At 37.2% G+C, this 22253-nt stretch overlaps 4 protein-coding genes across 4 annotated transcripts; 1 reads left to right on the top strand and 3 right to left on the bottom strand.

Moving 5' to 3' along the window:
- Nucleotides 1-2309: 2309 nt before the first annotated feature.
- On the bottom strand, nucleotides 2310-4484 carry LOC133030606 (uncharacterized). The gene is made up of 3 exons (XM_061103402.1): nucleotides 4307-4484; nucleotides 3390-3626; nucleotides 2310-3317 (listed from the first exon to the last, which is right to left on the bottom strand). Exons 1-3 carry the CDS (start codon nucleotides 4482-4484, stop codon nucleotides 2539-2541), a joined length of 1194 nt encoding a protein of 397 aa, XP_060959385.1. The 3' UTR covers nucleotides 2310-2538.
- Nucleotides 4485-12962: 8478 nt separating this feature from the next.
- Nucleotides 12963-15563, top strand: LOC115698546 (reticulon-like protein B17). The gene is made up of 8 exons (XM_030625628.2): nucleotides 12963-14004; nucleotides 14102-14255; nucleotides 14344-14418; nucleotides 14492-14633; nucleotides 14723-14792; nucleotides 14902-14967; nucleotides 15062-15184; nucleotides 15282-15563. Exons 1-8 carry the CDS (start codon nucleotides 13494-13496, stop codon nucleotides 15425-15427), a joined length of 1287 nt encoding a protein of 428 aa, XP_030481488.1. The 5' UTR covers nucleotides 12963-13493; the 3' UTR covers nucleotides 15428-15563.
- Nucleotides 15564-16066: 503 nt separating this feature from the next.
- On the bottom strand, nucleotides 16067-18570 carry LOC115698780 (tyrosine aminotransferase-like). Its single transcript, XM_030625954.2, has 7 exons — nucleotides 18182-18570; nucleotides 17745-18084; nucleotides 17444-17662; nucleotides 17120-17179; nucleotides 16627-16782; nucleotides 16449-16542; nucleotides 16067-16331 (listed from the first exon to the last, which is right to left on the bottom strand). Exons 1-7 carry the CDS (start codon nucleotides 18550-18552, stop codon nucleotides 16213-16215), a joined length of 1359 nt encoding a protein of 452 aa, XP_030481814.2. The 5' UTR covers nucleotides 18553-18570; the 3' UTR covers nucleotides 16067-16212.
- A 1272-nt stretch (nucleotides 18571-19842) lies between these two features.
- LOC115700782 (uncharacterized protein At4g28440) lies at nucleotides 19843-21423 on the bottom strand. The gene is made up of 2 exons (XM_030628423.2): nucleotides 20759-21423; nucleotides 19843-20236 (listed from the first exon to the last, which is right to left on the bottom strand). Exons 1-2 carry the CDS (start codon nucleotides 21024-21026, stop codon nucleotides 20049-20051), a joined length of 456 nt encoding a protein of 151 aa, XP_030484283.1. The 5' UTR covers nucleotides 21027-21423; the 3' UTR covers nucleotides 19843-20048.
- Nucleotides 21424-22253: the final 830 nt, after the last annotated feature.

Below are 22253 nucleotides of genomic sequence, written 5' to 3'. Positions count from 1 at the left end.
AAAACCGTTGCCCGGCGAGGTCTTGTCAATTTATTTAGCCGTCTCCGAGTATGCGGTCAGTTCGGTACTTGTCCGCGAGGACCAAGGGCGTCAACACCCTGTGTACTACGTCAGTAAGCGATTACTAGACGCCGAGACGCGTTACCCTCAGATGGAGAAACTAGCCTTTGCCTTAATAATATCGTCAAGAAAATTGCGACCTTATTTCCAGGCTCACAGCATTGAAGTTCTGACAAACTTCCCCTTAAGGCAAGTTTTAGCGAAGCCAGAGGCATCGGGGAGATTATTAAAGTGGGCCATGGAATTGAGTCAGTTCGATATCAGGTATAAACCAAGAACTGCGATCAAGGGGCAAGCCCTCGCAGATTTTATACTTGAGCTACCGAGAACAGAGGTAGCGGTTGTAGACGGTGGAAATGACATCGTCATAACAGGCAAAGACATATGGACATTGTATGTCGATGGAGCCTCAAATAATGAAGGTTCTGGTAGTGGGATATTGTTGATCAGTCCCAACAATTTCAAGGTACACGCTGCTCTACGTTTCGAATTCTCTGCATCTAACAATGAGGCCGAGTATGAGGCTTTAATCGCAGGTCTGAAATTGGCCCTCGAGATGAAAGTCGAATACCTACAAGCATTTAGCGACTCTCAAATCGTGGTATGTCAAGTAAGTGGAGAATACCTAGCGAGAGGCGGAAGATTGGTTAAATACTTAGCCATCGTCCGTGAAATCATGCAGAAATTCAAACATGTAGTTGTATCTCGAGTACCGCGTACTCAAAATGCCCATGCAGACGCCCTGGCCCGACTGGCCTCCACTAGAGAAGCCGAGTTACTCGACGTAATTCCGGTAGACGTATTGTCACATCCAACCATAGATCGAGAAATAATCATGGAGATCGATGACGCTCAGGAAATTACCTGGATGAGTCCTATCATCGCATACCTCGACAAGGGGGTCTTACCTAATGATAAAATAGAAGCAAGGAAATTGCGACAACGAGCAGCCCGCTATGTGATATATGACCAGAGCTTGTATCGCAGAAGTTTTAGTCAACCACTTCTCAAGTGTATCAGTGGAGAAGACTGCGGTTATATACTGCGAGAAGTACATGAGGGAATTTGTGGCAATCACACACTGAGGCAATTCCCTTGCCTTAAAGATCATGCGGCAAGGGTATTACTGGCCAACATTGCGACAAGATGCCCTCACATTTGCAAAAAGGTGTGATAGATGTCAGCGAATAGCCACCTACACACACCAGCCTCCGAGTAACCTCCATTCTATCACGAGTCCCTGGCCCTTTGCAATATGGGGAATTGATTTAATTGGCGAGTTACCCAAGGGAAAAGGCGGAGTCAAATACGCTGTAGTCGCAGTTGACTATTTCACAAAGTGGGCTGAAGCAAAAGCACTCGCGACTATCACCGCAATGAAGTTGCGCGAGTTCGTCTACACTTCCATCATCTGCCGTTTCGGCATCCCGCACACGCTCATTTCAGATAATGGAAAACAGTTCGACTGTAAAGAAATGCGGCAGCTATGCGATGATTTGGGGATTAAAAAGGCCTTTTCCGCAGTCGCTTACCCGCAGAGTAATGGACAGACTGAAGCAGTCAACAAAATAATTAAGCACACCATAAAGGGAAAATTAGAAGATCGCAAAGGGGCATGGCCGGATGAATTACCGCAAGTCCTATGGTCTTACAACACAACCCCTCGATCTACAACTGGCGAAACACCCTTCTCACTTTCTTATGGGTGCGAGGCCATGTTGCCGGTAGAGGTTGGGGCTGGATCCTTGCGCAGAGACGCTTTCGATGTCTCGCAGAACAACGAGAATCAGTTGCTTTACCTTGATTTTTTAGAAGAAAAGCGCGATAAAGCACAACTACAAAACGCGGCTTATCAGCAACGAACTGCAAGGTACTTTAACTCGAAAGTTAAGATAAAACCTCTGCGAGTAGGGGACCTGGTCCTAAGAAAAGTAATGCCAAACACCAAAGTCCAATCTCACGGAGTCTTCGGAGACAATTGGGAAGGACCGTACATGATCGCAGATCAAATTGGTGATGCCACTTATCGACTCGCAACACTCGATGGGACCGCGATCCCACGAGCATGGAATAGCGAGAGCTTGAAATTCTATTATCAGTAATATTCGCGTCATTTGATTCGAGTACTTATACTTAGACATTTATTATTCAACATAATTCCTAAGTATAGGGGCATGTATACCCGCATGTATTACTGATTGTTTGAATAAAAGTACCTGTTAAGTTTTTTCTACTTTGTTACACCAAGCTGTAATTAAAGTCGCATATATATATATAATCGCGGTCACACCAAGTTGTGATCAAAGTTGAAAATAAAATCGCAAGTACCCATGTACTGCGTAAATATTAAAATGCATACTATCCCCGCGAGGATAGAAATTTGTCCAAAAAGTAAGATAAAATTCTTTAAGTACAAAAGTGCGAGTACCCGTGTACCGCATATATAAAAAAAAAGAGTGAAACTAAGATAGAAAATAATCAAGCAGCGGGAGTAGTCTCATCAGGAGCAGCCTCATCCACGATCTTGCTCACGACTTCGTTCTCGACCTCCTCAACCTGCACTCCCTCGATTTCATCTGGAAGGTTGCCTTGAGTCCGGGTAGGAGACATCGAGCGAAAGGCTTCAGCCATTTCAGCAGCTTCATCTCCAAGCAGCGAGAAGTCGAAGTCAGGGACCTTGGAGAGAGTAGTATAAATGTAATCAGACACAGCCTGATCATACTGTTTTTTCCCACTCTCTTTCTCAGCCTCCAAGTCGCGAGCCATCTCAGCGATCGTGTCCTGCGACTTCTTGAGCTCGAGCTCCAACTGTTCTTTGGCCCTGTTGACTTCCTCGAGCTCCTTGTGAAGTTCCTCCATCTTGGCCACCTCCTGCTTCAGCCTCTTTATGTTTTCCTGAAAATGGGCGTTCTGCCTCTTCAGCGAATCAGTTTCCTTCGAAGGCGTGGCCGCGGCTTTCATGAACAAAGCCACCGATTGTACGGCCAGTTCAGTAGATCGAGAAGCAAGTTCCTCATAAGGAATCTCGGCCAGTAATTTTTCCTGCATGGCCAGGAAGTCGCGAGGGCGAACCGGAGAATCAATGACAACCTTCTTCCCCTTATCCTGAGTGGTCTTGGCCAACTTCTTGGAGGAATCTGCAGCGAGCGAAGTCATCACATCGCTCTTCCTCTTCTGGGCGACGACTGGTGAAGATGCCGGTGTTCCACCCTTTTGCTTGATCTTCAGGACAGGGGCAGACTTCAAGAAAGTCATGTCTACAAGCATAAAAGACAGATAAGTAAAAATCACGATTCTACCCATCACGTTATAGCAAAAGGACGAGTTACCTGAAGTTTCTCGAGGAGTTTGCTTGGAAAGCCGTTTATCTATCCGCTCCTGCTGTCTCTCAGATGGTTCTTTATATACTGGCTCCCGTTGAAGACTCGCGTTCTCGGGGATCAGTTTGTGTTCTCGCAATTTGGCAGTCGTACACAGCAATCGCCAGTCGCGATCTTGTACCGGAAGACTCCCAAGAATTTCAGCTACCCCCTTCTTATTCGCGCTAAGCGTTGGTCGAGCCGGGTCTATCTCGCGATGACAACAAAAGAACGAGTTAGCAAAAGATCTCGAAAAACGAGTAACAGACTTCATCTAAGTCAACAAATATGCGACATACTGGGTCTGCGATTAAAGTCGGTTCTGATCCCAGGAACTTTAAAAACATAAAACCATTTTGACTTCCAGTCGCCCATGTTCGAAACCATCCCCTCAACCCCGTTGATTTCAGAAGTCGCCCATTTACTAAAGCAAAAGAAGCCGTTATGAAGACCCACGCTCTTTATGTCATAAAAGTAACTAAATTCCTCTACTGACGGAGCTCTATGGGCGTACTCCATGTACATCGCATAGAAGGCTAGAACAGTGCGATAACTGTTGGGTGTTAGCTGAAAAGGCGATACATCATAGCGTCTAAGAATGGCTGCGACGAAAGGATGAAATGGGACTGATACACCACATCGAAGAATGGGTATTGAGATGACCACGTCCTCTGTGGGGATGATCGCAGGGTTGGTGAACGGAAGATGCGCTCTCTGAGAGGGTTTGGGACTTTGAAACGCAAGCCGCAACAAATTTAACCTCACGAAAGTGGTGAAGTCAGATTTGACGACTCTCGAGACTAGGTCTTCGCATGAGAAAGGCTCGTTCAGTTGGGAGTCGTCAACCGAGTCCGTCCCGCTCCCTTCCGCTTCCTCTTCTTCCCCACCTGACTCGCGGGCTGGAGTAGTCCATCCCTCCTCCACCTCCTCGACCTCGATGTCAGGAGCCTGCCTCGTATGGATGAGGTAGTCGCGTGCTGACACTGTGGATTCGCTATCTCGGATATCGATTGCCCCAGGTTCAGTAAGCTCCTGTACCATCTTCTCGATCTCTACAGAAGACATCGGACCTAACTCTATCTCCGCAGCCTCCATTTCGGAGATGTCCGTAGGGAGAAAACTGTCCCTCTCCTGGTCCGATTCCCCGTCAAAGGCGCGACCTCCTGATCCGAGCTGCTGGCTATCCGATAGATCGCTCATCTGAAAGATACAAGATCTTTTCAGCGTGATGAATGTGTGAAAAAATAAAGATAAGTGATCTCACCCGCAGTAAACTATAAGAGTCGCATTCAGCAAGAAAGTCATACTCTGTGCGAAAACTGACCCTCCTATCGATATGCGAGAAGAAATGTAACCATCTTTGGGCGAGTAATTCACGCATCCTCGGTTGTGCGGTATACCTCCAGAAACGGCTGGGCGTATCCCAGTGACTCAAGAAGTATGCATTTTCGAGCATAACCCTGAAGTTACTGGGAGACACCCACCGTTTCGAGACAACCTACCAACCAAAAAGTACGATCATTCGAGCATTAGCGCACGTCAACAAATGGCTGGGCGTATCACAGTATCTCAAGGGACATATAATCGCGTATATAGCCATTAGAATACTGTGACACACCCACCATTTGAAATGGCAATTAATACTCTTACCACTCAGCCCGCGACACGAAAAGATCCTAAAAGGTCTAATCAACAGTTAAACAGAAATAAGTTTGGAAACATGCGATTTTTCAAGTTGTTCAACCGAACCCTCGCGAGTATTCAAATTGTTCATCCGAATGTCCGCGAACATTCGAAGACGTGAATCAGTAGTGATCAGTTTTTTGCGGTTATGTCAATTTACAGGCCCTACACTATGAGTATTACCCAGTATCATTGACCAAAACACATAAATACCCACTAGCATACCCTCCTAAAAGAGTTTTCCATAAGCACCCAAAACCAGAAAGAAAGCACATTTTCCCCAAAAAACAGAAAACGAAAATGCAGGGATTTAGAAGCTAACCTTTAGTTTCGATTCCTGCGGTTGTTCTCGATCACTTCTGAGAATGAAAATGCTGTGGAAAATGGCAGAAAAGTTGGAATGAATTTCTTTTTTCTGGGGTGTATATACTGGGGAGAAGTTAAGAGAAAGGAGGGAAAATGGGATATTTGATTCGTATCAAAGCGTTTAAATACCCATATCCCTTATTTATTGGGATTGTGACACGTGGCAACCAGAATGCCTAAGGTCGCCCAATCTAACGGCCAGCTATGGCCACGCCTACACGAAAACCGAAGAGTTTCGTGACGTGGCACCCCAGCGGTAATGAAAATTAATCATTGCAGCCGTCATTTTTCGAAACCCTCGATGGGACAACCAAAAGGTCACCTCCTCGTGACAACCTTTCACCTGTCTCTCGAGCGAGAGTTTCCTCAGTGACCGCTCAAGTCACATCGCGAAACTAGGGGCATGTGTTATAGTGAGATTTCTCTCACCTAGAAACTCGAGACCAGACTCCTCCTTGAAGGACACGTGTATCCAGACTTCCAGTGAAGGCTGAAATGTCCATGAGAGGCTTCTCGAAGTTTAGACCTCGCCCAGGATAAAACCAGCGAGGTATCGCGGATGCGACTTAATTCACACCGCATAACCGTAATCCTCATCATACAGGGTAGACCCAACTCGCATATGTCAGAACATGTGCGAGTACCTCCCTCTATACCTCCGCGGCAAGTATAGAGGCCAATGCCCTATGATGCAGTTTTGGTCCCAACGACCCAATAGCCCTAACGGACCAATGTAAGTTCGCATGTCCAGATGCTACCAACTTCAGCATGCGACGTCTGTAACGAGCGATCACCTAAGGACGCAGACGTTCCAAACGTACGTGCGACCCTACGAACTCAACAGACGGAACACGAACGGTCAACTCGCAGATGCGAAGGACGCATACGTTGATGAGTTCAGTAACTGTCATATATTTATTAATGTTAACGTTGTCTGAGTTTAGTCATGACAATTTAATGTGTAAATAATGGATTAACAATAAATGTGATCCTCATGTAACCGATTGGGCACCTGCTTTGTATATAAAGGGGTGATCCACCGTGAAAATGCACCGACGAATCCCTTGCTACAGTGGACTAAGCAGAACAAAATCTGACTGAACCACTATATTTCATTGTCTTCTGTATTCTTTCCGGCTTTGTTGTCTGTTCTCGCATTCCTACTTGAGTACTCGCCGTTTTAGGTTGAATACTCGCATTTATCATCTTTCAAATAATTCTATCTTTTACCAGCTAAATTACACTTCTTGGTGTTGTGAAATTCTAGTAACAACAGGATGAACCCTTCACTATTTCCTTATTCATCGTCACTAAGTGGCGACTCATTGTTGAAGCTATGAGGAAAGGAGGTACGTAATATTAACCGAAATTATTTACTGTTATATGTGCTTAAAATATGATAACACTTTTGTTTTTTAATTTTTTAATCACAAAATAAAAGTGAAATTTTTGTTTTTAAAAAATTTATTTTTGAAAAACAAAAATAAGTTTTGTAACAACTTTTGTTTTTTCAATTTTAAAAACTATAAACAAAAGTGTGTTCTGTAAAGTTCATTTTCATTTTTATTTTTTGATTTTATTTAAGTCGGGTCTAGGTCTAATGTCGGATTTGGGTTCGGATCTGGTTCAGCGCCAAGGCCGTGGGGAGGAGATTTGGTACGGGTCTGGTCGTAATCCAAAAGATTGATTACGAAAAAAAACAGTTTAAAAAAATATTGAAAGTGATTTTTTTTTGTTTTTAAAATTTTGATTTTTAATTATAAAATTGAAAAGTAAAAACAATTTTATAGAACATGATTTTGAAAAATATTTTCTCTTTTCTACTTTTAAAAACAGAAAACTGATTAAAAAAGTGTTACTAAACGCCAACTAAAATATTTAAAATGTGATATTAAATAATAAGACTATTTATGACACCTATTTTTTGGTTTATTATTATTTGTTTTAAACATGGTTTTCATTGTTTTATTTATTCCATTGAAAAATGACAGTAATTTTTCGTTGTGGTTGAGTTGAACTTGATGTTGATATATTGTCTCTCATATTGTTTTGTACTGGAGATATTTTCAATTCATGTAACATTCAATAATGTATGTACGTGAATGGTTATAAATGTAATTTAATATTACTAACAACTCATAAAGAGTCGGTTGCCTATTAGAATTTACACATTTGGGAGAAAAAGTAGTTTTATTGATTTGAATGAAGATTACAGAAGAGATCAGGAGCCTTTATATATAGGGTCTTGATTAAAACGAGATAAACTAAATAACAGAAAAAGGAAGGTGAAGAATCATTAACTAACCTAACCAATCTAACTAACTAACTAACTAACTAATTTAATAGGTCAACCACTTGAGGCTAGCTCAAGTGGCCATAGGGAGTGTATGTATGTTGGAGGTCCTGAGTTCGAGTCTCAAGTTACGCATGATGTAATATATAAACGCTTAAATCAAAAAAAAAAAAAAAAACTAATTTAATAGGTCCTTTAAGATGGAGTGTAAAAAAATTTCACACCCATCTTGAATACAATATCATTAAAATGAGTAGGCAACAAACATTTAGTAAATATGTCAGCTAGATTGGTCTTAGAGGAGATATTTTTCATCTTCATAGTGTTATTTGTGACTTTTTCTCTAACAATATGGTAATCTATTTCCACATATTTTGTGTGTTTATAGTATACGGGGTTTTTAAAGATGTATTGTTGTATTATTATCACAATAGAGGATATAAGAAAGGATGATGTCGATATTGAAATGTTTGATGATGGAGATGAGCCAAGTAAGCTCACGTCATGTTCGCCATTGCCTGTACTCGACTCAGCAGAAGAGTGAGATATAGTTGGTTGTTTTATAAATTTCCATGAGATGAGTGAGTGGCCTAGAAAAATGCAGTAATCAGAAATTGATCGTCGAGTATCCATATAGGCACCCTAATCAACACCAGCAAAAGCTTTTAGTTAGAGTGGCATTGAGGTAGCGGCATAGTAAAAGAGACCTTGACCAGATCACCCTTTTAGATATTATAAAATTCTATAGGCAGCTTGTAAGTGTTGTTGTCGAGGGGACTGAAGATACTACCTTAATTTGTTAACATCAAAACTACTGTCGGGTCTTGTTATTATGAGGTAGAGAAGCTTGCCGATTAGACTCCTATATTGAGTGGGATCAGGCAATGGTGGTCCTGAATCCTTGTGCAACTTGATGTTTGGTTTCATAGGTGTGGATACAGGTTTAGTTCCAAAAAACTCGATTTTTGTAAAAAGTGTAGGGTGAAAGGTTGTCGTGTGACTAAAATACCTTTGTTGCAGTGACCTATTTTAAGGCCTAAAGAAAAATGGTAAGTCACCAAGATCTTCAAGTTTAAACTGAGCATCAAGAGTAGAAATGAAAGTGATTAGTGTAGCAGTATTGTTAGTGGAAACTATAATGTCATCATATAAATAAGTAATGCCAAGAAAATATTTGATTCCTGTCTAAAGAATAGAGAGCAATAATTTTTGGATTGTATAAAGCCCTGTTTTAATATAATGGTGTTGAGTTTAGCATACCAATATCATGATAATTATTTTAAACCATATAGAATCTTTTTTAATTTGCATACAATATTTGGAGGTATCACTCCCTTTGAGGGGGTGTAACCTTAAGGTCTTTTCATGCAAACATCCTCATTTGATTTTCCATGGAAAAAATGGTTGTTTATATCCATGTGATGTAAATGCAAATTTTTAATGGCAGCAAGGGAAAATAATAGTTTTAGGGCTCGTTTGGAACGCCGTATTAGGTCGTATTGTATTGTATTATATTATATTGAATTGGATTATACATCATATTTTTATATAATACTATGTTAAACTTTAATTTATACTAAAATATTAAATATTTAGGTGTCCAAAAAAGTTAATACCACATATAGTTTTATGTAAAAATATTGCATAAAATACAATTCAATATAATACAATACAATACAATACGACCTAATACGGCGTACCAAACGAGCCATTAAAGTATTGAATTTTTCCACAGGGACATAGGTATTAAAGTAATCGATACCTGGTTGTTGTATGTACCCTTTGGTAACTAATCAGGCTTTGTACCATTCAATGGAGCCATCTGGGTTGTATTTTATTTTATAAACCTATTTGTTACCAATAACATGTTGGTTGGATGGGAGAGAAATGACAACCCAGGTATCAATATTGGCTTCCAATGCCTCTATTTATGTATCCATGGCTTAAAGTCGTTTTCACTTGTTTAGAGAAACATTTAATGTCAAAACAAAAATGGTGGGTTTCCATGCTATCAATAATCCAAGAAATAGTAGGAAAAATATTGATATTACTAGAAAAATTGGTGACAGCATGTGTATCAGTTGGAGGGGAGGTGGTGGGTTGAATTTGTTGATTCAGCATGTGCATGTCATAGCGGCTGCTCCATTTTGATGTTGGGGAAATGGCATTTGTTCCACCTCATTTTGATCCAAAATAATCTCTCATTTCTCTAGTCGCTCATGAAAAATCTTCCTTAGCGTGTAACACCTCATTGTTGGATGATTAATTTTCTGATGGAAATCATGTTGCTTTTCTTCTTGAGTTGGTAATTTCGTGACAAATGGCAGTACTGCTTCTCCATCCCTAATCCATACTTTTAACAAACTACAAACTTTTTCTCCATCACAAGGAAATTCGGCTAGTTTATCACTTCGTTTCCCTTTTTTATGGGCTTTAAAATTTTGTCTGCCTTGAGCTAGCGCTATGTCAACACCACGTTTTGAAAATTTCCATGGTCAATGTGTTTGGTCGTTTTGGTTGGACGGTTTGGTCAAACGGAAAACAGTGGCTTCAGTATTTCTTGATTTAGCTATGAGCTCCGCAGAATTGTATATGGCATGATTTTTAATGTATAAGTGATATTCATCCAACATGCCTTTGATACACATTTTGACCAGATCGTATTTAGCCATGGTCCCAGCACAATCAAGAGCTTTTTTTCCTAAACTTTTGAACGTAATTAACGAGTCTTTCTCTAAAGTTTTATCTTTTTCCTGATAAGTTAGCTATGCTCCATTTATCTTCAATCATAAAGAACTTTGCACAAAATTGAGAGACCATGTCATCGCAACTCTTTATACTCCCTGATGGAAAACTCGCATACCAGGAGTATGCTCGATCAGCGAGAGACTTTGAAAATTTTCTAATTCTTAATTCAAAATCATGCGCATAAATACCTAAATCATCTATAAATTGAATGATATGTTCCTTGACATTGTCGAAATTTCCATTGTATTTTTGAAATACTGGACTCACGTAACCTCGAGGGTAAGGTTTGACTGCAACTTTCACATGGTAGGGTGGATGAAAGTCGATGGAAGTTAATGATGATGATGATTTACCCCTTTTCGACTTTAAGGAGACCAATCAATTTGTCTTTTGTGACGAACTCAGAGGAAGACCGAGCCTCTTCACCAATCCTTTCAACAATCTCAAAAGTTCTAATTCTTCGAACATTATTATGTATCGTTTGAGTTCGTAGTTCAAGAGTATGTACTTACCTTATCAATGATTACTTTATCGCACGTTCTTCAGGTAAACTGCTCCTTTCAATAGATGATTCTTGGTGTGTCTTTGGTAGAAGCGAACTCAGTAGTTGCATCATGCTGTCTTGGGCCTTTTGAAGCTTTTCCAATCTGGCTAACACAACCTCATCTGTGTTCTTCGAATTAGTATTATTGTTATTGTTATTGTTGTTATCATTTTGCAAGGTCTCTGTTCGGATCTGACTGTCTTGCTCTTGAGTATCAGAGATAGACATTTGGATTTAGATGAGAAAACAGAATCTTTTTTTTTTTCAAGTGAACAAATTGAGTGTTTTCCTTAGTATATATTAAAGTATATTTATTGATAAATATATATATATATTTATATAAGTATATATGAACTTTTTAAAGGAAACACTTCCCCAGCAGAATTGCCAAAATATTTAGAGGTTCTAATTAAGCATTTAATTATATATATAATTAAAATAAATAAGAGTTTATAATATAACACGTAGTAAATAATTATGAGCGTAATATAAATTATATGAATAAACGTAATTATAGTATAATATATATGGATTATAAGCAAAAATTATATGTATATATTATTAGATACACATATAAGTATAAATATATAGAGAATGTGTAACACACGAATTTAAGTAGTTCGGGAGAATATCATTTGTCTACATCTATGGTAGCATTTAAGCTATGATTAGATTTTAATAATAAAATGGAGGCTACAGATTTTAAGAAGTTTATTCTTAACAATGGTCTCAACTGTATGTAAATGGGTATTTTAGTGAATAGAAGCGATATTAACGTAAACTTTGCTTGTGTAGAGAGAAACAAGATGAAGAAGAAAGGAAAATATAAAATAAACAAAGAGTGTGCATATAAAAACATTGGTTTGAAGTTTATCTTTCTGAAGGATTTGAGGTGGAGGATTCAATGGAGTCAGATGAGGTTGGAAGCTTGTATACAAGCATGTTGTTATGTTTTGAAGCTTACAAGCAGCCTGTGTAGAGGAAAAGAAAGAAATGATAGTTTGTTTGAAGATTGATAAGACAAGCTTAATGGGACTAGACGCTTTTTTTTTTCTCTTCCCTTATCTATGTCAGTCCCTAGCTAATAGCTTGGGTGAGTGTATTTATAGGGATAGCTTATCTTGCCTCCTTGAGGTGAACCTTATCTTCGTAAAAGAATCAAGTGATAGCTGCTTTTATGTTTATGCATTCACACCTAAACTCAGGTATATATTATATTCATCTCAGGTTTTGTGCGGCTACTATTCGTGTTTTACACAGTTACTTACTATTTTGCTTGTTTTACTGTTATTATTTTATTTTATTACACACAATCTTTTTTTTTTTTCACTTTTTACTCATCAACATTAGCCCCCTTGTCTGTATTTAAGAAAAAAAAAATGCTCAATATTTTTTCTTCACAGATACAATTTTTTTTTACTGTTCAAAGTTGATTACTCACCTCTTTATTTTTTTACTACGTAGAGGGTCAGTGTTCCTCCTGTCTATAGATCATCATGCTCTTCTTTTACTTCCATATGCATCACACCAATCTTTTTATTGCTCAAAGATGATTACTCATTAGTCTTTTTACTTCCATACATCGTACTAATCTTTTTATTGTTCAAATATGATTACTCATCTCTTCAATTTTTTACTACGTGGAGGTCTGGAAAGAAAACTCTTCTGCCTATAAGTTACCACACTTTTCTTTCATTTCTATTTCCATGCATCTCTTTCATTCTTCCCATGCAATCTCAACTTAGTAAAGAATAAAGATATATTGTTGTTATTATTTTATATATATCATCATTCATAGAGCTCAAGACTTAGTAAAGATATCCATTATTAACGTTACAAAGAAATGTCAAATTAAAAAAAAAAAAAAAAAAAAAAAGTAACAATAATAACAAGTTATCCATTAACTTGGAAATAAAGCTCAGAGATGAGAAGGGTATGTACGCTTTTATCAATCCATTGATGACAAAAGTTGAAAACCAAACGGCTAACGATCTCACTATAATCTGAATCGACGGCTCATAAGCTACCACATATAATCATCATCTTACGTTGACACTTCTCTTTTTCATGTTAAGAATAATAAAGGCCCATACTCAATACGGGCCCATAAAAGAAAGGAAGCCTAAAGTCCAAAAATGTTAGCAGACAAAGGGGCCTGTTTCTTACCGTTGAAGCCCACTACGGCTCCACCCGCCCCCGCCGCTAAAATTCAAAAAATAATAAGCCTCTTTCTCCCAACGGCTACTTTGGACACTCGGAAACATTCTTCAGCAACCCAACAAAACCACCCCGACACCCAACCAAAATTTCACAGTCAAACAACAAAAAAATCAAATCTATTGAACCCCAGAATTTTCTCATACTGTATTCACGAAGACCAAGTTCTTTTCTTTTTCTTCTTTTTATTTTTTTTTTTCGAAGAAACTCTTGCTTGAATATTATGGATTTAACTCCCCCAAATCACCAGCACCGATCTGAGCTCCGGTCCCGGACTAAATCAGCATCGCGGCTGGCTCAAACCGAAGAAGTCCCTCATCTCTCCCTTGGACTCATCGAGTCATCGCCCAAGAGAACTTTATCACCTTCTGCTCTGTGTCTAAAATCTCCCAGTTCTCTTCCTCTTAAAGAACTTCTTCTTCTTTCTCCTTCCCCTCTTCGAAAATCCAAGACCCGTCTCGCTGATCGGCTAGATATGGCTGAAGAGCCGTCAGAGCAGGTGGGAGTGCGGCGGCGTTGCAAGACTAGGACATCTCAATTGGGTTTGCTGGGTTGTGCCTCGCCAAGGAATGCCAGAAGATCGAGGAGGCGATCGGAAATAGAAGTTAGAGAAGAGAAGGAATTACCTCTGGCTGAAGAGTTTGGAAAGCCGAGGAGAAGGCGCCATAGCACAAGGTCTAAGAAGGAAAGGCTGAGCTTGGTTCCTTGTGTGCCCTCTTCAAGTTTACCTCCAAGTAAGTTCCAAATATTCTGCTCCTTCCATTCAGCAATCCTTTTTTTTTAAAAAAGAAAAATTAGTACTGAAAATAGTTCTTTTTTTTTTTTATTTAGAAATTGATGAGGACTATCACGCTAGTCTAGATCGAATCGGGTATTTGATAAGTGATCTAGTCATGTGGAGAGATGTGGCCAAGTCGAGCCTTTGGTTTGGTTTTGGATCTTTGTTCTTCTTCTCCTCTTGCTTCGCACAAGGATTTAGTTTTAGGTATGTTCTTTAATTATCTATGTGTTTCTCCCTCTAAAGTTTCTGGTTATATAAACATCTAAATTTAGGCTTATTTTCATGTTTTCAGCATATTCTCAGCGATTTCCAAGCTAGGATTTTTGTTTTTAGGCTTGTCTTTCTTCTCAAACTCAATACGCCAAAGGTACAGCTGCAACCGGTTTATGTTAAGTTTATGGAGCTTAAGCTTTTAATTAATGGTTTTGAGGTACTTGCAGGGATAATAATGAAGGGAATAAGGAATTCAAGCTTAAAGAAGACGATATTTTACGTTTTGCTAAAGTGATTCTACCGTTTACAAATCTTGCAATCTCAAAGACAAGAGATCTTTTCTCTGGAGAGCCATCCATGACCCTCAAAGTAATCACAAAAGCTCTCATGGTTTACTTCAAAACTTTTCTTTAGATTTTGAATTCATTAGACAACTCCCATTCTTCTGGTTATTACAGGTAGCTCCCTTCCTACTTTTAGGAGCTGAATATGGCCACCTTTTTACCCTGTGGAGACTCTCAGCAATTGGTATAGTGATTGTCACTTACTTCCAACCATCTATCATTATTCACACTCTTGTCATTTTTTTTTTTATGTGGATAATAGGAGTCCTAACACTTTGAGCGGATTTGAATAGGGTTTTTCATGGCGTTTATGGTCCCAAAAATGTACTCATCTTACTCCATTCAGATCAGCCAAAGAGGTAAAAGGATCAACCAAACTGACTGTAAATGATTCTTCTTATTGTGAGTGTGTATAAATAAAAACTAAAAGGCAAGTGAACTGTGGGCATGTAGTTGAGTACTTGATTTGGAGGGTGTTGGAAACATGGGGAACTTGCTCACATAAAAAAATGGTGGCAATATCAGCAATCACGGCCTTTTGGAATCTGTCTTCTCTAAAGACAAGAATTTTTACAGGTGATTTCATCTTAAGATATCGATATATTATGTTGGTTCCATGTGGCAAGTAACTTGTTCGAAAATTCCTTATGTATATGCTAATTTTCTTTTGCAGCATTTATGTGTTTGGTATTAGTTCGATACTGCCGGCAGCATATAGTGGAAGATTTAGAAGAAAAAGAAGTAGAAGGAGAAGGAAATCAAGAACAGGAACAAGAACAAGGGGCATTGATTTTGGCAGATGTTGTGTGCCAACAGTAGTAGTATATAGTATAGATTTATTTAGCAACCAATTAAATTTCTACTCTAATCAGCCTAACACTGTAATGGTTAGTTAGCCATAAAAGTGATTTCCAAAATACTATGGCAAATAAATTGTCTTTTGGATGCTTTATTATTTTCCTTCTTTGTCTGGACTATCTCAACGTTCAATGGCATAAAAGTAAGATAAAATACAGATATAGAAGTGCAGTGGCAGTAGTGTCTTTCTGCCGAAAAAAGTGCTTAAGCTTCTTAAGTTGGAGACATTAATTTTACTTTACATAATTTTGGCAATATAGAAAAGTAAATAGATCAATGATCAGGATTAGTTCATCAACGAGAATCTTAGTGCATGTTTGACATTATAATTAAAAAATTGTTTTTTGTTTTTAATTGGTTTGTTTGGTCTTGTTTTTTGAAAACAATTTTCAGAAAATAAAGTTAGAAAAAACAAGAATTTTGAAAACAGCAAAATATTATTTTCTGTTTTAAAAACTAATTCACTTTGGTCAATATTTTTTTAAAAAAACACTAACCAAATATGACTTGTATTTTAAAAATTTCAAAAACTATTTATTGTTCTCATTTCTAAAAACAAAATATTGTAAATCCCCCACTTCATACAAGATCAACAAAAAGTTGATCATCTCAAACAACCCTTATTTTATTTAAATATATTGGGACAACAGTTTAGTTTTTATTAGTTAAGCTGATGATAGTTTTCTGATATAAACTGTTTAACCTCCCACCCCACCAGCATTTTCAAGACACATACAATAAAAATCTTATTGCTTCTTTGCATGCCTATGGCAAAAGACTTCTATCCTTTGAAGACCATCTTCAAGAAGTGAAGGTTCAATAGCAAAAGTTATTCGCAGCCAATTCTTCATCCCCAATGCTACCCCTGCAAGAATACCCAAATGTCACTTACAACACCTATAAACCATATAGCTTCAACAAGATCTCATATAAATGGTAATTGTTTATGTCTTCGAACAAATCAGAGAAACAATCAGCCTACCAGGCATAACTATGACTGATTCTTCTTGTGCAAGCTTGAGACAGAACTCCAAATCATCATTTATGTCAGCCAACAAAGAAACATTAAGCTTTACCTGAGATACAACTTAGGTGCTTCAGAACGATAATTTCAGTGGCTAAAACAGTAGAGTTACAGTAAATTACTTAATGCTACTTACCATCACAAACATTGAGCCTTCTGGCTTGTGTGGACAATCAATGAAAGGATTAGTTTTTATTTTAGAGTAGCATGTCTCTGCAGCTTCTTTGACAATCGCAACAATTTTTGAATAGTACTCCTTGGTAGTATTCTGAAGCATATCAGGAATTGCACCCTGAAAGACATAATTTATTGGCAAATGGTTTGTCTAAAGACTCTAAATAGCTCATACAACTGATTTTAGAAAGACAAGTCATTACGCAAGTTAAGAGAATATACGCTATAAACTATAAATTATCCACTTTTAGGCATATCTCTTAATTTCAATCGATGAAAACACTATGTAACATAATTGTGTTTTTCTTTTTCTTTGCTTCGAATATTTCTTGTGTCCCATTGCCACTTTAATTAGAAGTTAAATGTTCTTCCTACTGATACTAAATTAAATGGAATGTCATAAAAAGGATGACTAAATTAAATTCCTATCTAATCAAGCATCTTGAATTTGATACCTGAATGAAGGTCACAGGATCATTTGAGATATCGAGACAATTGATGATTTTCCTGGTTAGCTGAGAGGGAAAAAAAAGCAAATTTTTTATATCAGAAACCATGTCATAGAACTGTGCTTGGTTTTAAACAAAATGGGGGTGCTTCTAATGTTTGTGTGTGTGTAAAAAAATTACATGATTTGAATATAAAGACATCTAAACAGGCTCATGCACACACAATAATCAATAACAAGACACAGTGAGAGAGAGAGAGAGAGAGAGAGAGAGAGAGAGAGAGAGAGAGAGAGAGAGAGAGAGAGAGAGAGAGAGAGAGAGAGAGAGGACCCCAGATTTTTTGAGGATGCCATCAGGATCATTTGTCACAATCCAACCAAGACGCCAACCAGGTACACCCAATCTCTTTGATATAGAGCCGAGCGTTAGAACAGGTGCAATGGATGCATAAACTCCCATAGGAATAAATGGTGTACTTCCAAAACAAATATGAGCATAAACTTCATCAGCAACCACAACAAATCTAAGCTTCCTTGCCGTCTCTGCAATCTAACACAATACACAACAAATTTTGAGAGAAGTTTATCAGAAAATCACAATTCCAACAGTGTGAATATTTGGACCAATTAACCTTCTCCAAATGCTGGGCATTGTAAACACTTCCACATGGATTTCCAGGATTAATCACGACCATGGCAACAGTGTTCTCATCCGAAAGAGCTTCAACATGTTGAAGATCAACCTCCCATCTTTGTTCGGGAATAAGGTCATAGTGACGAACTTCAAGCTTGCTCGAGGCAGCCCGGGCTTCATAGTAGGGAAATCCCGGCCTTGGAAAAAGAACATTGGCACCAGGACGAGCAAGAGCTGTTATTATCATTTCTATAGCTTGTGTGCATCCAAGTGTGACAAAAACATCTTCCACAGTTAACTTGTTTGGAAGATCCTGGGATAGGTACTCTGCAATAGCCCTGTTACATTTCAATACTCAAAAAGTCGTTAGTATAAATGGTCCAAAATAAGGTGATAAAATGTTAGTAATGGATGAATGGAGAAATTCAGCAGTACTTTCTAGCCGATGGGAGACCATTGGTGTAGGAATAGGAGTTAAAGTTGGCTGAACGGAGGGCATTGACAACGGCATCTTCAGCAGTGGGGGGAGTGCGAAAGCAAGGGAAGTTAGAAGGGTCACCATGGCCAATAGGGATGACCACATCCACAGGTGTGTTATTATCATGTTTTCTTATATTTTGGTACAAGATATTGAGAACTCCCCGGACTGTGACGGCTGAAGCGGTGTTGCCTTGCTCTTCTTCCTCCACACCAAAGTTCCATTCCCTTGACCCCTTAATCTCCATTTTCTTTTCTTTTCTTTTGTGTTGAGTGGTATTGCACACAAAAGAGATTTGTTTTTTGTTTAATGAGTGCAACAGCTGCATATGAATAGATTCTTTTTTAAGGAAAGAAACTGAATATGACTTTCAATTCTGTTGGCTGTATTATTAATAATTTAATTTAATACGCAGTTTAGGAATTATGCTAGAATTCAAAAAAAAAATATTTATATCAAAAGGGCACCATTTTTGTTTTTTAGTATGTGTGTCAAAAACCACCTTCGAAGATTCTTTCCCTTTTCTGTTCATCAAAAATTATTATTTGTGAATCATAAAAAGTTCCAAATGCTTTTTTTTTATATATAAAAAACGACGAAATATATATAAATATTAATAGGGGTGTTTAATAAAATTTACAAACCTTCCAATCCGAATAAATCGCTCAAACTAAATTTAATAAATCGATAAAAAATACTATCCAAAATAATACAATAAAAATCCAAACCGGCCAATGAATATATTGAGTGGTTTATAAATTATTCTAAACCGCTCAATTAACTCGAATAAACCGAATTAAAATGATTTATATATTTTTTAATAAAAATATGTATAATATATTACATAAATTACATTTATTAGTTAAATTATTTTATATTTAAAGTTTAGACATTTTAGTGTTTAACTTAAAACTTAAACTTTATAGTTAATAATTTTTATTGTATTTGGATATTGAAGTTGATGTTTAAAATTTATACTATATTATTATTTTATTCAAAGTTTACTCAATTATATTTATCATATATTAAAGTTCTTATAATTAATTTAAACTATGGTATTTTTTAGCTGAAGTATAAATAATATATTTTTATTTTTTAAAATCTAATTATTTAAATACTACAAACTAATAATAATAATTATATAAAAATGTTATTATCACACCTTTTAATTTCACTTCATATAAAAATGTGGTTCGCCCAACTAGTATTGATTGACGACGAAAATGTGACAAAGCCTAATAATGCTACCAATGCAAAATATTCCTTCTAATATGATCCAAGGCCGGAAATAAGGTTACCAATCTATGTTCACACCATAAGCAACACATTGTATCATAAACTACATTTATATCCCTAATAATACAAATCCAACACTTTACACTTCTAAAATCGCACTGAAATTGTGTGATCCAACATTTGTATCAATTGGATTTACTCGTATGGAGATACATTATGCATTACTTGAATTGGAAGAAACAGAATAGTAATTGTTAAATGGAAGTTTAATTATTGATTGTTAGTAAAGACCCCATCAGTCCACATGTAAATTGGATTAAGATTTACAAGATAGTAAAGCAAACAGTCTTGTTTACATTCTACAAATCGGTAATATGTCAACTCATAAAATCATCAGTGAAGATGAGACTTCCTTTTGCATTGATAAATATAACATCTTCAACAAAATTTGGGTAAATCATATATAAAAATGGCAACCAACCCCAGTTAACCGTTAAAGGTAAGAAACACAAATCCATCTTTTCAGCAATCTTAAAAAATATTCACTCCCACAATATACCGTTCACTCTCACTCTAGACATTAAATTATTAGTTATCAACATTAACTAATTCATATTCAACCAAGGAAAGATTATTGTCCTCCTTCACTTCAAAGTCAGCTGGTTCAGTTACTTCAACACGTCCCCATTTGTCAACTGCTAGCCTCATTGTCCCCTTGAACATGTCAATCTTTGCATTACGTAGGTTGATGGTAGCCCCAGGCGTCATCATATCCACTGCATAAGCCAATTCATATATAAAATCTGCATTGATTAGATGACTACTTGCAATACACCAATCCATATCATTTCATCCACAACAAACCCAAATCACCTAATAACATTAGTAGTTTGGCCCTAAGGGTTCAAACCTAGCTAGACTTTTAATTTTAGTTATCCAAAACTTTACAGGGTTCAACTATAGTTATATATTGTTATTGTATCTCAAAAAAAAAAACAAAAAAGAAAAAAAAACATTAGTCATATATATCATTTCTGATTCTTAAAATGATGCCTTCAATTCAGTGGGTATAGTTCAACTCAGACATTAAAGAGTGGCCCAAATTTCTGGGTACCCAATAGTGCATTAGGCTGAGAAGATTAATTTATCAAAGACCATAACTCGAACGCGGTGAAAACTAAAACTAAACACATAAATTCGAAAATCCCATATAGCAAAAAGGAAAGAAGATAAATTTCTGAAAACCGTATCAAGGAATCAATAACTAAAGCAGAGGTAGCCATAGAAAACTCATTGACCTTGTTCGTTACGAGCCGTAAATAAGATAGTCCCAGTCTCGTCACCGACGAGGCACTCAGCGATCCGCGAAGGTTGCGTAGGGCGACCCATGAGCATCGCCGTCGACCGTCCGGTAGCCTTGCTTCCAACCTTCACGGTCTTGGAACTGACCACCTTGACGGTTAAGGTGTGGCCGGTCGTGCCTGGTTTAAGGGTGTCCACCTTCTTGAAGACCGGTTTTCTCTTTTCTGTGACGGTTCCAGTAACGTTCGTGGTCGCCGTTGCCATGGCTCGTAAAAAACAGACTGAATCAATCCCCTTGACTTTTTTGGACGAATGCCTTAAACCCTAACCCTAACTCTGATTTTGGGGACGATTTTGTGGAGGTTGGAATTGAGCATTTTATACGTGGGCCGGCTCTTCGGTCTCTAACGCTGTAGAGTTTGGGCCATCGTAAGTACCTGAGTTTAGTCTACTCAATTTTGTTTTGGGAAATTTAGATAGTATACTAACTTTTGTCATTTTTTACGAAAATACTGTGAGACGGTATTTTTTACTTTTTTATTGTGTATTTTTATAAGTTTCATACTGCAGTATACTATATTTATTTTTTAGTTTTTTTTGTTTCTTTTAGTGTTATTTTACGGTTGTTGTTCATAATTTACTTTTTTAACGTCGATTTCACTGTTCTTGCTCTATCTTGTTGGAATTAATGATTGTTTTTTGGGTGTTCTCTTGGTGTTGTGGTGGTTCTATTCGTGGGTGTAAAGGATGAAGGTTATAAAATACATTTCTTCTTCCTTCTCTATGGTTATTTTGTGGTTATTTTTTTTATTTTGGTTCTCCTAAAAATACATTTGACGAGCTCACTAGAAAAAAAGTTTTGAGGTATGTGGTTCTTTTATATTTTTCTAAGTAGTTATATCTGCTTATTGTTTTACATTTATTTTTGTGTTGTTTTAGTAGTTTTTTTGTTATGATTTTTTAAGATTGAGCTTACAAATATAACTGCTATTGCATTGAGTATTGAGGTTGTGCAGAATATTTTTTTAGTTTTTTTAATCATATTTTCCTTTCTTTTGTTTGATTTTTTTTAGTGTTGTTTTACAGTTGTTTTGTCATGATTATTTATTTGACATTAATTTCACTTTTTTTTTTCAATCTCACAGGAACTAATGGTTGTTTTCCGATTGTTCGGGTGTTCTTGTGGTGGTTCTATCCGTGGGTGTGGAAGATGAATGCCTCATTTTTTTTTTTTTTTGGTGTTTACAGTATAAAAGAAAAAAAAATGACCAAGACTATATAAAAGTAATTTCTGCCGTGTGGCAGTATTTTTGTAAAGATTGGGCCAGAAGTCAATATTTTTGTAAGTTTCCCTTTTGTTTTAGGCTAATTTAGATTTTTGTCATTTGATATATATCAAATTATATTTTATCAACTTTTCGAGTAATTAAAAATTCCCCTTGAACTATTGAAATTATTAGATTTAATGATTTTTATCCAATTTCACTAAAA

This window comes from Cannabis sativa, chromosome 8 (genome assembly GCF_029168945.1).
Source record: "Cannabis sativa cultivar Pink pepper isolate KNU-18-1 chromosome 8, ASM2916894v1, whole genome shotgun sequence".
NCBI classification, from domain to species: Eukaryota; Viridiplantae; Streptophyta; class Magnoliopsida; order Rosales; family Cannabaceae; genus Cannabis; species Cannabis sativa.
This window is presented reverse-complemented; position numbering and strand designations above follow the sequence as displayed.

Bases quoted from the DNA above. Each gene is read 5' to 3' on its own strand.
- LOC115700782 (XM_030628423.2), bottom strand. From the start codon at position 21,026: ATGGCAACGGCGACCACGAACGTTACTGGAACCGTCACAGAAAAGAGA. The intron at 20,237-20,758 runs GTCAATGAGTTT...TGGCTTATGCAG, and splicing joins TACGGCTCGTAACGAACAAG to TGGATATGATGACGCCTGGG.
- LOC133030606 (XM_061103402.1), bottom strand. From the start codon at position 4,484: ATGTCTTCTGTAGAGATCGAGAAGATGGTACAGGAGCTTACTGAACCT. The intron at 3,627-4,306 runs GTGGGGAAGAAG...ATCGCGAGATAG, and splicing joins TACTCCAGCCCGCGAGTCAG to ACCCGGCTCGACCAACGCTT. The intron at 3,318-3,389 runs GTAACTCGTCCT...TTATGCTTGTAG, and splicing joins AACTCCTCGAGAAACTTCAG to ACATGACTTTCTTGAAGTCT.
- LOC115698546 (XM_030625628.2), top strand. From the start codon at position 13,494: ATGGATTTAACTCCCCCAAATCACCAGCACCGATCTGAGCTCCGGTCC. The intron at 14,419-14,491 runs GTACAGCTGCAA...AGGTACTTGCAG, and splicing joins TCAAACTCAATACGCCAAAG to GGATAATAATGAAGGGAATA. The intron at 14,968-15,061 runs GTAAAAGGATCA...GTGGGCATGTAG, and splicing joins CATTCAGATCAGCCAAAGAG to TTGAGTACTTGATTTGGAGG.
- LOC115698780 (XM_030625954.2), bottom strand. From the start codon at position 18,552: ATGCAGCTGTTGCACTCATTAAACAAAAAACAAATCTCTTTTGTGTGC. The intron at 18,085-18,181 runs GTACTGCTGAAT...GAAATGTAACAG, and splicing joins GGTCTCCCATCGGCTAGAAA to GGCTATTGCAGAGTACCTAT. The intron at 16,783-17,119 runs GTATCAAATTCA...TATGTCTTTCAG, and splicing joins ATCCTGTGACCTTCATTCAG to GGTGCAATTCCTGATATGCT.